Source organism: Ammodytes marinus, assembly GCF_949987685.1.
Source record: "Ammodytes marinus genome assembly, chromosome: 16".
Lineage (NCBI taxonomy): Eukaryota > Metazoa > Chordata > Actinopteri > Uranoscopiformes > Ammodytidae > Ammodytes > Ammodytes marinus.
This window is the reverse complement of record NC_137220.1, coordinates 14,300,728-14,314,836: the sequence shown is the minus strand read 5'-3', so window position 1 is coordinate 14,314,836 and position 14,109 is coordinate 14,300,728. Positions and strand designations below refer to the sequence as shown.

At 43.0% G+C, this 14,109-nt stretch overlaps 1 protein-coding gene across 1 annotated transcript in view; it reads left to right on the top strand.

Annotated features, from left to right (window-relative positions):
* The window catches only part of LOC307263220 (voltage-dependent T-type calcium channel subunit alpha-1I-like), a gene marked incomplete at both ends in the record, with an annotated part of 115,155 nt that extends 112,944 nt beyond the window's left edge, over nucleotides 1-2,211 (top strand). Inside the window, 2 exons of the mRNA XM_080044326.1 lie at nucleotides 834-1,069; nucleotides 1,489-2,211. Of these exons, the coding sequence (XP_079900452.1) occupies nucleotides 834-1,069; nucleotides 1,489-2,211 (959 nt within the window). The remainder of the gene's footprint in view (nucleotides 1-833; nucleotides 1,070-1,488) is intronic.
* Between the last annotated feature and the right edge of the window lie 11,898 nt (nucleotides 2,212-14,109).

Below are 14,109 nucleotides of genomic sequence, written 5' to 3'. Positions count from 1 at the left end.
CCTACGAAGGCTGCATTTGAAGACCGATTGCGTCATAGCGGCGCGCAAAGGCTTGTCCCATTTGGAAGGCTCCTTAATATGCGGCCGAGAAATGCAGCCTTCGTTTCACGGTTTTGAAGGGTCCAACAGATGTATCCTTCGCGGCCCAACATATCCCAAGATTCATTGTGTTTTTTTTAGAGATGGCATAAAATAAAATAAAGAATAACAAAACAGCAACGTGTTGCTCCATTTTCTTAACTTTTATCTGCCTTTCTTTTTTTCTTGTCTTTTCTTTTATTTCTTCTTGTACTTTTTTTCTTTTCGTCTAGTAGGCAACTTCTTTTTCTTTTTTCCTCCGTTGACAAGGCTGTTTCCGTTGGCAGCAATCAGGGTTGCTAGGCAGCACAGGAGCGGCGAGTCGTCACGCAAGGTAACGGCTTGTTACGCAAACCAGAAATGCTCGTATACGGAGACCTGCGGAGGCCGTCTCATTTAACAACGCTCGTTCGGCCTTCGATTCGGCCTTCACGGGCTATGGCCTTCATAGACCGCGTAGGCCGCGCCCTTAGAAGGATGCGGCCCCTCGATTGAGATACAGCTATTGTGTGGAAGTCTGGTACAGTGCTGAAGGAGTGGCTGACCGGGATGGTCGAGAGTGTGTGCAGTCAAGAGATATTCACTGATTTCGACAAACAAACATAAATATAGAATGTATACAGTACATACACCCCTGCAGTGTTGACATTCAGAAAAAGGTCCTTCTCAGCAATGTTGGCTAGAATGGCTGAAAACAATACATGAATTGACACCAGTGTGGAATGGATATGAAAAGAGTGTATTCCCTCCTCCAGGTGGCGTTTCCAGAAGCAGCAACCAGGGAAGAACCATAGTAGGAGAAGGAGGAGCCAGTGGCCCCTCTCCCCTCTTTGGTCTACCCGCAGAGTTCTTCCACCCTGCTGGAGCAGTCCTCCCAGCCCCTCCACGCAGTAGGAGCCTCAGGTTGTCCAGGGGCCTCAGGCTGACCTCCCCAGCCTCCTGGGCTTCCCTGCGCTCCCCAGGCGCCCATAGCAAGATGCTCTGTTCACAGGTAGGGCAAGGGAAGGAAAGGGGTAGGACACAAATAGATTCTATGACATTAAAGTTAGACAATGGTTGTTAGGTAATATTGCGAGAAACACGATGTAACATTTAAAAGTGGCTATTAGGAACTTTCAGCTTGTGTTAATTCTAGCCGCCCCTTTGAACAAAAGCACGTGCGGGGGGTTTGACGCCAGCTGTTCCTCCTGGATGAAGATAAACAGATATAAAAACAGCGTTCTTTGCACTGAGGGTCTCTTTGCTGTTACATTTCGTTTATGATAATCAGAGTAAAAACTTTACTGTTTCAAAAATATATAACAGTTCCTTGTAGCTAATTTAAATTAATAATGAGAAGAAGTTTGAGAAGTTTGAGATTAATTTATTGATTTCTCCACTCCCCTTTCTCTTTTCCTTTTGTCTCTCCAGCACCCGTCCCACAGTGACTCCTCCCTGGCTACGGGCAGCTCGGAGGGCAGCCTGCAGACCACCCTGGAGGAAGGACTGAGCTTCAGCGTCTCCCCACCGCAGAACTTGGAGCTGCCTTTGCCCACGGCTCCGCGACCGATCCTGTGCCCGCTGCTGCTGCCTGAAGACGACGGCACCACCATCTGCTCCCCGATCCAGGCACTCCGACCGCGGCCCAGTCCCTCGTGTTCACTCACCCTCCAGGCCACCAGGGGCCACCAGCGCAGCCAGAGCAGCGGCAGAGGCAGCACCAGCCCGGGCTACATGCGCGACGACTCCATAGACCCTTCGGACGAGGACCTCGGCATAGGCATCGGATCCTCCATCGGCGGCTGCGGCTCCAGCCAAGCCGGCAACAGTGAACACTTGTCGGAGACGCTGAGCAGCTTGTCTCTGACGTCCCTGCTGTCTCCCAGCTCCCTGGCGTACCCAGGGGGAGGAGGAGGAGCCGTGAAGAAGTGCAGCAGCACAGGCAGCCTGGACCAGGGGAGGAGGGAGGTCCGCAGGGAGATCTTAGGCCTGGAGCTGATGGACCCACAAGGCTTCTTGGCCAACCCCTGGACCGGGGTGTTGGTCGGTACGAGAAGAGAAGGAAGGGGGGACATGGGAGACGGAGAGCAAGGGTTTAAAGGGAAGAAGAGCTCGAGCCAAACAACAGTGGGGCCCTGTCGGAAAAACAGATGAAACCTAACTGTTTGCTCTTTTCTTTGTCTCTCCATTCCTTGGATCTAAAAAACCCATTGCTGTCCCCTCTCACTCTCTTTGCTCCCATCGGCGAGAGAGAGGCTTGACGACACACAATGTCCTGTATTCCAAAAACCAAAACTTGCTCAATCTTGAACCCCTCTACCCCTTTCTATACATTTGTGACAAGCCCATGTGCTATTTTGTGCTACCAAAGGGGGAGTGGTAATGGGTACAGCCTGCTGGTGAGAAAGTGGCCTGCAGTGTTAAGGGCCCAAGAGCTGAAGATACTAGGTTATTATGCTGTACCCCTCTTAGGGGCTGTATCTGTAGAGGAGGATCATGCAGGAAGGTTCTGCTGGCATTGTAAGTCCAGGAGGCCCGTTAATATCAGGGAGTCAATTGGAGCAAGAGACGAAAGAGCTTAAATTGAAAAAAAGACGCAAGAAAAAGTCTTGCTGTTGCTCTACTAGTTTCCTTTTCTCTGTGTCGGCTCAAGATCACTGAGGTTGAAAATGCAAAGAAAAAAAATAAAGAAAAGAGCTATCCAAACTGAAATACCTATCCATGCCAACAGATTCTGTTTTGACTGGTTTACGTTTGGGAGGATCAGAGATGGCAGTATATCGCAAAGCGGAAGGAAGTGTGGGAAAGGAGAAGGTAGTGTCATTTGTTTGGCCGTGCAGAAAGCATAAAGCGGATCTAATGTCCATCTGTTCTGGCAGACGGAAACAACAGGTCCTACTCACTCTGGCACAGGACCTTCTGCTGAGTTCAGGGTGAAATGGGAGATAGAGGAGAGTTCAAGAGTGTGTGTGTGTGTGCGTGTGTTTGTGTTGTGTGAGAATGAGCACTGCCTCAGGTATCCAAGGCATGACTTTAACCGTCCTCATCACCCTATATCTGTGGTTTCAAAACAGTGAGAAAGGTATGGACTGATCAGAGCGTTGTGCCAGTGTATCAACTTCACCTTGAATTGAAGCAGAAAATGAAAAGAAATTGAAGGATTGCGGAGGTTTAACAGATCTTGAAATTGGTTTATTTTTCTTGCTACGGTATCTCCAGAAACTCTTAAATAACTCACAAATGGAGACAGAGTTCTAGGTTGGATGGAGCTTCACAACCCCTGTCAGAAGATACAATAATGCGTGCCTGGGACAGCCTTGTGTGCACCAAAAGTATTGTTCACAGCTATTTGATAAAATTAGACTTAAAGCACACTCCTTTTGACACCGCCTCCTCTCACCTAAGGATTTGAGATGACTGGACAAACCCACAAGAGTTGCGAGGGACCTGACTGCATGATGGAACTGCATTTAACCAATTTTTTTTTTTTTTAAATCTATATACAGATGTGTATCAAGATGTCAATGTTGGATGATAACCATGTGATTTCTATTCCACTATTTTTGTAGAAAAGAGGAAATGCACATGCAAGTGTTGCTGTGACTTTGTCCCTGTTTAATTTAACACATGCGATCTCTTGACTAGTTGTCTAGGACTCTTTGTCTGCCAGTGGCTTCCAGTTTTATAACATTTTTTAATGTGTGGGCCGTGTATAAAACGACGAAGCAAAAAATTTCAAACCAACTTTGCGCGCTGAAGTGATTGTTCCCTCCAGCACATTTCTCTTCGAGAACACTTGTTCCTAGTGTGGATTTTTTTTTTGTTTATCTTCTTTTTTTTCAAAATGTTGTGGTCCCAATGGACAACAAGAGATGGGAACAGCCATATTCACTCACGCACATGAGGATCCTACTAGCTCACAGGCATTCCTGGCTGCACACAGGGAACTTTGTTTGCTTTTAGCCTCCTATGCTTGAAAAAAAAACATGAATAGCTTAAACCATCTCTATGAAAGCTTTAGTTTGACAGTTACACCACAACATATCGATTACGGACACATTAGTGTTCCTTAAGCATGGTTCTGGGATTGCAATACAGAATGAAACAACACCCTGATGCACTCATCTTCTCTTCCCCATCTCCTTACATACAGTTTGTTGTAGCAACCCTTTTACGCACCATGGTTTGATATCAAAAGCTGACACTGTAACTATGAGCAAAACCTTACATCTTTTAATGCAATTTTATTTTGGCTCCTGCCACTTGATTAATTGCTCCATCCAAAAAGGAGACACTGATCTGATCTTTAAGCCTGATTTCTAGAGGTAGACTGTTGTATCCCATAGTGTTTTTGATCATTACCTTTTTCATAGTTTATCAAAAAAGATTTGGTGATGTGAGAAAATCCATGGGTTTGACTTTTTTTGAATCATGCAAAATCACTTTGATGACTTTGTTTTATCGCATGGTGTTGGGTATTACCGAGTGATAGTAAAGAGAGTTGTGTGTGTGAATGTGTGCGTGTTTGTGTGTGTGTGTCTATGACTTCAGGTGAAGATATTGCCTTTTCCTGAAGTGTCCTGTTTGTCCATGAAGATACCTGAGATTTTAAGGTTGTATAGGGAAAATGCGAAGCAACCAAGGGCTGTTTTAGCTTCAAAGATATAATCCCTCCAATCTTTTTCTGAGACAAATCCTTGTGTCAATGAATATGGCATCAAAGGTTAAAGCCTGGCTACGCAGCAATAAATGTTTTATGTGTATGCCCTGAGTTAACGATGTCAATCTGATTTCTATCTCCTCAGAATACAATAGTGTTCATTACTGTCTGTTTTGGCACTTCTACCTGTCTGAACTTACAACTAATCAGATCGCACCTCTGCCCTCTCAGAGACCAATCAGTAGAGAGTCGAGCTACAATTGGGACGACATGACCAAATGAGGTTACTGAACTCAGGTCGGGGGGTAAAAACCACTAGTAAAATGTAATGGATAGCTGTAAAGGTGTGCTCAAGACTGAACTCGGAGCAAATTCTAACCTTATTTTTAGTGGCACAAAATTGACTGCTCTAGTGTTTAATACGCTACAAACAGCCAATGCACCTGCAGTCCAAATGTTTGCAGCGATTACCACCAACAATGCACCAACTGTGTTTGTGTGAGCAGAGTGTGCCTTTGTACAGTAAGTGTGTGCTACAGCTCTGACTCAGACTGATTATTTGGAAATTCAACAGGATCTCCATTTGTTATTTTCTTCAGGACTTTTTTTTTCTTCTTCTTGCCTCTGTGTGTTCACGTGTTTCAATAGCTCTGGATTAAGCATACAGTTTTGCTGAGGTTCCAACATTTTCAGCACTTCTTGGGCGGACACGTTTTTCTGCTTCAATTCACGCTGCCTTGAGCAAATCTGCGTCCACCTCTTCTGTACAGTAAATTCGTATGCCATCACACCGCATCTGAAATTTGCTCTGCGTTCAGTCCGAACACACCTTAAGCCTGTACAATTCACACTTGTACATATCTTTGTATTTTGATCTGCATGTGTGCATTGCTGCCAGTGACTATGATTATACCATTAGTATGCATTTCATAAAATTGTACAACGTTAAAGGGAATGCCCCAGTGTTTTTTGACTGCTGCTATGAATCCACTCAAAAGTATTCAGTCCCGAAACCTTTTTCTTCCAACACATTGTTAACATGATGGTTAAATTATTTAAAAAAATAAAATTAAACAAACACTTTTGGGTTAGTAAAACCTGGTGTTAAGTCTTCATGTTTGTACCTGTTATTGTACGGGTTTAAAGGTGGAGTCTGCGATTGTGGAGAATGCTCTGTGAACTGGTATGTAAACAAAGGGTATGCAAACAAGCACCTTAGCTAGCTTAAATAAACTGTTTACAGAGCCTAGGTTGTGTATTAACACCCATATACCACTTCAGGTATATAGCGGATTGTGAGGAGATATTCAATGATTTTGACAAAAAGTGATTTGACAACAGTCAGTATCCAGAATCACTGACTTCACCTTTAATAGGTGATATGAAAAGGATGCAAAAAGAGGTTAAATCAAGGGTCTTAAGCATGAAACAGAACCCCAGTGACAGGACAGGCACACAAAAGCAAGGAAGTGCACCGATACTTCTCCAGACAGCTTGTCATCGGCAGCCTTGCCCAGCGGAGCCGCCAGTGCGAGAGAGAGACCACATTATGCATGCACACTGAACTCCGAGGTGTTGTTTACCTCACACCCCCAACCAGCCAGCCCCCCTCCTCATCTAACCTCTCCAAACTGGCCCTCCCTGCGGGGGCCCTGTCCTTCAAATGTCACAGCAGGAGGGTTGGAGGTGTGTGTGTGTGTGTGTGTGTGTGTGTGTGTGTGTGTGTGTGTGTGTGTGTGTGTGTGTGTGTGTGTGTGTGTGGTGAGCAGTCAGCATGCATGAGACTGGGAGTGCACTTTCTATATGTGTTGCTGGATGAGTCTCTGCATCAGTGATCTGCAAGGCCTTTAAAGGCCAGGACACACCAGTCCGACTACCCGAAAATGGTGACTGCCGATTCAGGGAGCTCCAGTCTTCCCGTCGCGGCCGAAAAAGTGCAAAGAACACACCAAACCGACTGTTGCCTTTCCGTACGCTCTGCGCTTGCGCGGGACTTAATGTCTCCATAACAGCAGGCGGCGCTAATCTGTATTGTGGCCCGAAAAAATACGGAAGCCGGAAATGATGGGACGGCTCTCTAACATAGATAGAAATACGTATTTATATTTATGGACCATAAAGAGCACCATTTTTAGCAAAGAGTGTCGAGCATGGTGTCGAGCAGTCAACAAGGGTTGATGCATGTGAGTACTCGCTGAACGAAACAAACAAACACATTAAAACGATGGCTAACTGTTGTTAGCTGTTTGTGCTACCCGCCTCACTTCCGGGCTTCACTGATTCGCTAGCCCTCCACAAATCAAATTGCTCAAACTGAAAGACTGTCCGCCGCCGATTGAACATGTTCAATTGGCTCAAAAGAAGCCCGACGACATCAACTACGACCGATTTCACGGCACACACCAAACAGATTCGTGTCTCCGTCCCCTCGAAACTCTACGACGGCGATTATCGGGCCGGTGTGTCCTGGCCTTAAAACAAGTGTCCTGTCCCTCGAAAATTCAGGGGCAATAACTCTTTTGCTTTGCCTTTCATTATATGAAGAAAACAGGTGACCTCTTGCAACAAATACCAACGGTCAGTATCCAGTAATCCTTTGAAGGCTTGTGTGGTGATTTGAATGTTTTCTTCACATGGCAACACACAAGTTGCCCTTGAGACATCAAGGCCCCTTGGTAACCCTCCCGTTTTGTCTCAGCTTTAAAGGAATAGTTCAAATATTTTCATGTTTAGCTTGGCTAAACATCATAAACCATTTCTTTAACTGTGCATGCTTTTTGGAAGGGGACATTGGCATATGTTCTGACTGTCAGCGGAGGCAGGCTAATACTTCCCATTGACTACCAGTATCTGTGATAAGCTATATAGCAATCTGCAACCATTGCCGATGCCTCCTTCAAAAATGCACGCACAGTTAAAGGAATGGTTTCAGTCGTGAATTTAATTATTCCTTTAAACCTTTGCAGTGCTTCTGTACAGCATGTCAAAGGTTGTAGTATAAGAGCTCACTCACACCGTTGGATGGGAAATTGGAAACAAATGCATGAAACGAGGGGATTTTTCACAAGCAAGGAAAAAATAGAATTTTGTTCAGAGGTAGTTGGAAATCAAGGAAGAATTTGTCTCTGGGAAACCAAAGTGAGCGACAGGAAAACACTGACAACATCAAAACTGTGTTCATGTGTGTAAAGTGAGAAGCTTTTTCTTCAAAAAGTGAATAAATAAGAAGGGTTTTTTCTTGCGTTTTCTTCCCAAATGAGACACTTAAGAGCAGCAGAGTTTCTGTGATATCAAGCTGCTATCACTTGGATATGGCACACTCAGAGAGGGCAAACTGAACGTCCGGTGAGTATTATGCGGAAAATTAACAGGAAATGTTGCTTACAAAAGATTTGGCTTTTCTTCGTCTTTGTCTTCGGAAAAATTAAAAATAAAGGAGTGGCTTTCCAATTAGGTATGGCATTATAATTGAAGGGTAGTTAACATTTGCTACAGGGAGCAACAGTTTTTCTTCACCCCATCTCATTCTTTGATTTTTTTTTCAATTAAATCAATCCACAAAAATCTTAACCCACACCTGAGTATTTCCTGACACATACACACACACATATTATATATATATATATTAGGGCTGTCAAATTAACGCGTTAATTTCGATTAATTAATCACAGAAAAATTAACGCGATTAAAAAAATTAACGCAGATTAATCGCACTTCTATAATGCCCTTTGACCCGGTGCAAAAGTGGTGCGTAGCTGCACCGAGCTGCACCTGAAGCAGACACAGCCCGCGCGGGTGAAAGGGAGAAAAGTAAAGAGAGAAGCAGGGGGCCGAGGGCTCTATAGACGGTTTAATAAGCATGAAGGTAGGAAGACATCTTACTTTATTCTCCGCAGCCAGTGTCTGTGCATTATTGATTTAGTGGGTGCAACAATGTAGGCTAGGTTCAAAACAGTATCTCTCAATCTTTCTCCCCGTGTCTCAATTTTGTTTGCTAGCTGTCTCGTCGTCCGCGTAAACGTGTGTGTGTGTGTCTGTCTGTCTGTGTGCGTGCGTGCGTGTGTGTGTGTGTGTGTGTGTGTGCGTGTCTCTCAATATTTTTGCCTATGAGTACTGCCTATGGCAGTGCAGCGCTGTCTGTTGTGGAGACAGAAGTTACGAGAGACGGAGAGGGAGAGTGAGAGAGAGAGAGAGAGAGAGAGCGAGAGAGAGAGACTAGCAGGCTATACAGCCGTTTATAAACAGGTATAAAAGTGTCATAAAAGTATGCGATTAATTTAGATTAATTAATCACAGAGCCTGTAATTAATTAGATTAATTTTTGTAATCGCTTGACAGCCCTAATATATATATATACAGGTCCTTCTCATATAATTAGCATATTGTGATAAAGTTGATTATTTTCCATAATGTAATGATAATAATTGAACTTTCATATATTTTAGATTCATTGCACACCAACTGAAATATTTCAGGTCTTTTGTTGTTTTAATACTGATGATTTTGGCATACAGCTCATGAAAACCCCAAATTCCTATCTCAAAATATTAGCATATCATGAAAAGGTACTCTAAACGAGCTCTTAACCTAATCATCTGAATCAACTAATTAACTCTAAACACCTGCAAAAGATTCCTGAGGCTTTTAAAAACTCCCAGCCTGGTTCATTACTCAAAACCACAATCATGGGTAAGACTGCCGACCTGACTGCTGTCCAGAAGGCCATCATTGACACCCTCAAGCAAGAGGGTAAGACACAGAAAGAAATTTCTGAGCGAATAGGCTGTTCCCAGAGTGCTGTATCAAGGCACCTCAGTGGGAAGTCTGTGGGAAGGAAAAAGTGTGGCAGAAAACGCTGCACAACCAGAAGAGGTGACCGGACCCTGAGGAGGATTGTGGAGAAGGGCCGATTCCAGACCTTGGGGGACCTGCGGAAGCAGTGGACTGAGTCTGGAGTAGAAACATCCAGAGCCACCGTGCACAGGCGTGTGCAGGAAATGGGCAACAGGTGCCGCATTCCCCAGGTCAAGCCACTTTTGAACCAGAAACAGCGGCAGAAGCGCCTGACCTGGGCTACAGAGAAGCAGCACTGGACTGTTGCTCAGTGGTCCAAAGTACTTTTTTCGGATGAAAGCAAATGTTGCATGTCATTCGAAAATCAAGGTGCCAGAGTCTGGAGGAAGACTGGGGAGAAGGAAATACCAAAATGCCTGAAGTCCAGTGTCAAGTACCCACAGTCAGTGATGGTCTGGGGTGCCATGTCAGCTGCTGGTGTTGGTCCACTGTGTTTTATCAAAGGCAGGGTCAATGCAGCTAGCTATCAGGAGATTTTGGAGCACTTCATGCTTCCATCTGCTGAAAAGCTTTATGGAGATGAAGATTTCATTTTTCAACAAGACCTGGCACCTGCTCACAGTGCCAAAACCACTGGTAAATGGTTTACTGACCATGGTATTACTGTGCTCAATTGGCCTGCCAACTCTCCTGACCTGAACCCCATAGACAATCTGTGGGATATTGTGAAGAGGAAGTTCAGAGACACCAGACCCAACACTGTGGATGAGCTTAAGGCCGCTATCGAAGCATCCTGGGCCTCCATAACACCTCAGCAGTGCCACAAGCTGATTGCCTCCATGCCACGCCGCATTGAAGCAGTCATTTCTGCGAAAGGATTCCCGACCAAGTATTGAGTGCATAACTGAACATAATTATTTGAAGGTTGACTTTTTTGTATTAAAAACACTTTTCTTTTATTAGTCGGATGAAATATGCTAATTTTTTGAGATAGGGATTTTTGGTTTTTCTTTACTTTTTTGCCAAAATCATCAATATTAAAACAATAAAAGGCTTGAACTACTTCAGTTGTGTGTAATGAATCTAAAATATATGAAAGTCTAATGTTTATCAGTAGCCTACATTACAGAAAATATTGAACTTCATCACAATATGCTAATTATATGAGAAGGACCTGTATATATTAAGATCAAGGCCGTGTATGAAAACCATATCCCGTCAGACGTCAAGGCTACCTGCCCAGAGACTTGTCCAGGTTCTTGGATTCTATGGTGGGCTCCAGGCAGATAAGGGTGTGGAGGTTGCTCAACAAAAGGGGGTCAATGAGGTGCCAGTGAAATGAGCTGACTGTATAAGATCAGAGAAAAGGGCTGTCAATCTTCAGACTCTGAAATATGCACTACATCTAAGAATGTTTTTGTTGTTTGTCCTCCCTCTCTGTCATGCTTCCATTTCCCATGATCACCCCCGACCCTCTACTGAAACATACAGGCACCTGGTCTCTCTATCACCGCCTTAAAGGGATAGTTCAGTTGATTTGAAGTGGGGTTGTATGATATACTTATGCATAGATAGTATGTTACCTTATGGAGATGGCGGGAAGCGCAGTCACTATAAGAAGTTTGGGGGAGACTTCGCTGTTGTAGCAGTCAGCATTGTGTTCTTGCAGACGGGGCCAACCAAAAAACAGCTTTTTGCCTAAAAAATAAATACCGTTTCAATTGTACACAATATTTAGGATTTTCTCATGGCGGATTTGCGAACAGCTACTGTGCACTGCACCAGAATGAGTTGGCATAGTAATACATGGCCGAACTACAATTGTAAAAAGCGCAAAAATAAAATGCTGTCTGCCGATGGTGTGCGGCTTATCAGAAAAACCTTTTCTGCTTGCCCCCTCTACAACATTATAAGGCTAACATGTGCTAATTCCGGTTGTCCCCATATAGTTAGGAAAAGTCATTCAATATGAAGCAAAACAAATGATATCAACTACTTTTTTAGAGATGTCAAACATTGAATGTGGTAAAATTGAGCCCAACGTTAATAGAAGGGAATGACTGTGCTGATGATCGCCATCTCCATTAGCTAACATACTCACTATGCATAAGTACCTCATACAACCCTACTTCAAAAATACCAAACTATCCCTTTAACTTTTTGACTTCATGTCAGTTAAATGCACATACTGTATATGTAGACATGCACATGGCCCCACATGACACACATATTCTCTCTATGTTCTCCACACACAAGGGGGTGTGCTCATCTGGGCTAAATTGAAGCGAATCCCTTCCCAAACTGCTTTTCCCTCCTCTCTCTCTCTCTCTCTCTCTCTCTATCTTTCTCTCCTCTCCTCCGTTTCCTCCTCCACAACATAAAGCTATTAGCAGCAGAGAGAAACCGTGACAGCTGAAAACGTGAGATTGGGAACAGTGCTGACACTGCTGGATTCATCCTCGCAGCGCTTTCATGATGATGGATGATTGACTGTTTCTTTTCCCCAACACCTGGCCCGCCGCCTTGTAAGATAATAGCGAAAAAATGATACAGTAAGAATGTGGAGCGACCGCTTTGTGCTTCTGAAAGATTTATTCGTAGGCAGCTCTGGGGTTTTTTGGAATACACAGTATGCTGGGCGCTGTTTTTTTTTCCAACACCCAGTTGGAGCTGTCACATCTCTAGCCTGCATGCTCTGAATCATAGGTCTGAATCTGAAGCTTTTTTCCCCAGATCATGAACACATTTTCAAAGGTTTTGCAAAACTCCCTTAGTAATTCAGGTTGCCTCATATTAACCTAGGAACCAGGAAAGGTTTTCACCTGCGAAACAAAAAAAGGGGGAAAAACTAAAAGCATAAAATATATTATATATTGTAATAACAACCTAACGGCAAAGATTGCGACATACAAGTAATGACGCGTTAAGTGAAAACAATGTTAGAGGAATGCTCCTACAAAAGAAGTATAGCCCAGATCTGAAACGTATCTTCACAGGGTTTATTCAGCTCATTATTGAACTCTCCGGGCCCCAACTTTACTGTTTTTGTTCTCTCTCATAGTGTATGGTTATGGACACAGACGGTGGTAGCTGTTTTCATTTCTCAAAACCGAATTTCCACTGCCTTCTCAGCACCAAACAGCTGACGGGCACGGGTAGCGATTAGTCAGGGAACACAGTGTAGCATGTAGCAGCAAACGTGTGGGATGTTTGAGAAATCAGACAGATCGGAATACAACAAAACCAGCTGTTCCTGCAGGAGTTAAAACAGTAACTCTGTAAGTATGTTACAGTAGAGTGACAGACTTACATTTGTCAGGTGCCGAGGAAAACGTCTCCAAAGGGATGATAATGTTGCTCCCTTCACTGCTAGATATTTCACTGTATCAACTTTGAAGAGGGAGATGTGTCATTGTTCAAGGTCGAGGTTTCACTGCCCTCGACAAGAATATACCTCATGGTTCACCTTCAAATATTCACTGCAATTGTTTTAAAAAAAAATAAGAATTGGTGAAAAACAAATCATGCCCTTCATTTCATCAATAAGTGTTATATAAGGTGTCATGGAATTGAAATACCAACCTTTAAAAGATGAGAAATTAGTCAATTAATACGAGGTGACACAATGTTTAAATACAAAAATAGAACAGATCTTTAATGTTTGCAAACATGAGTCAAGACAACAATCAAGCAATGGGATTGTGTGAAATGACCACCGATAGGCAGTCAGACAGAGAAGTTATAGCAAAATCTAATTACGCACGAACCTCATCCTACGTAAATAGCTTTCAGGGTTGGAATAGTGAGACATAACAACCTTCACCATAAGGTCAGGTCAGAACTTTTGTTGATTAACTTCCGTTTATTTAGAGTCAAGATGGCATTAGTCTTATATAAACACATAATTATTATGACTGTAATAAAGAATTCCACAACATTCCCTTCTCTTTAAAATAAATAAATAACAAATATAATTATTCTAAAAAATGGTCTAATAATTAAAGGATAAACAAGTTTATATGGAAAAACAAAAGCGTATTAAAATTCTACATTATGGCCTGTGAGATTGTCCGCCAAGGCCTGAGTGGCCTTTCAGGTGTTTTATCCCCTTGACCAGTGTATTCAAAATAGACGGACAGAAATCACAGGTCATCATCACCTATACACATAGAAGCAAACCCACCCCCTCACAATTGGCAAAAGGAGGTCAAAAGAATTCTATGCACTAACTATACTTACTATAACAGAACTTATCATTTGGAAAAAAACCTCATAGGTCGTTAGAGAGGGGAAAAAAAATTTCAGACAGTTCTGTTTAACAAAAAATTAAACAGCTATGCTTAAAATATTTAAATCAAAAGTAATGTTATATGGCAGTATAATTCTAAACAAAACTAAATAAAATGTTGTAAGAAAGAATTAATGTTAACTATTAAATGTAGATTAATATACCGTAAGGGTAATGTTAAGTTGCAGGATATAATTAAAGGTTAGCACAAATCAAAGGCCTGGTGTCCAGGTGTCATCATATTCTAGATCAAAGTTTTCTAAACAAATGTGTGAACACATTTTATCCAGACAAAGGTGAAGTGAGCTAA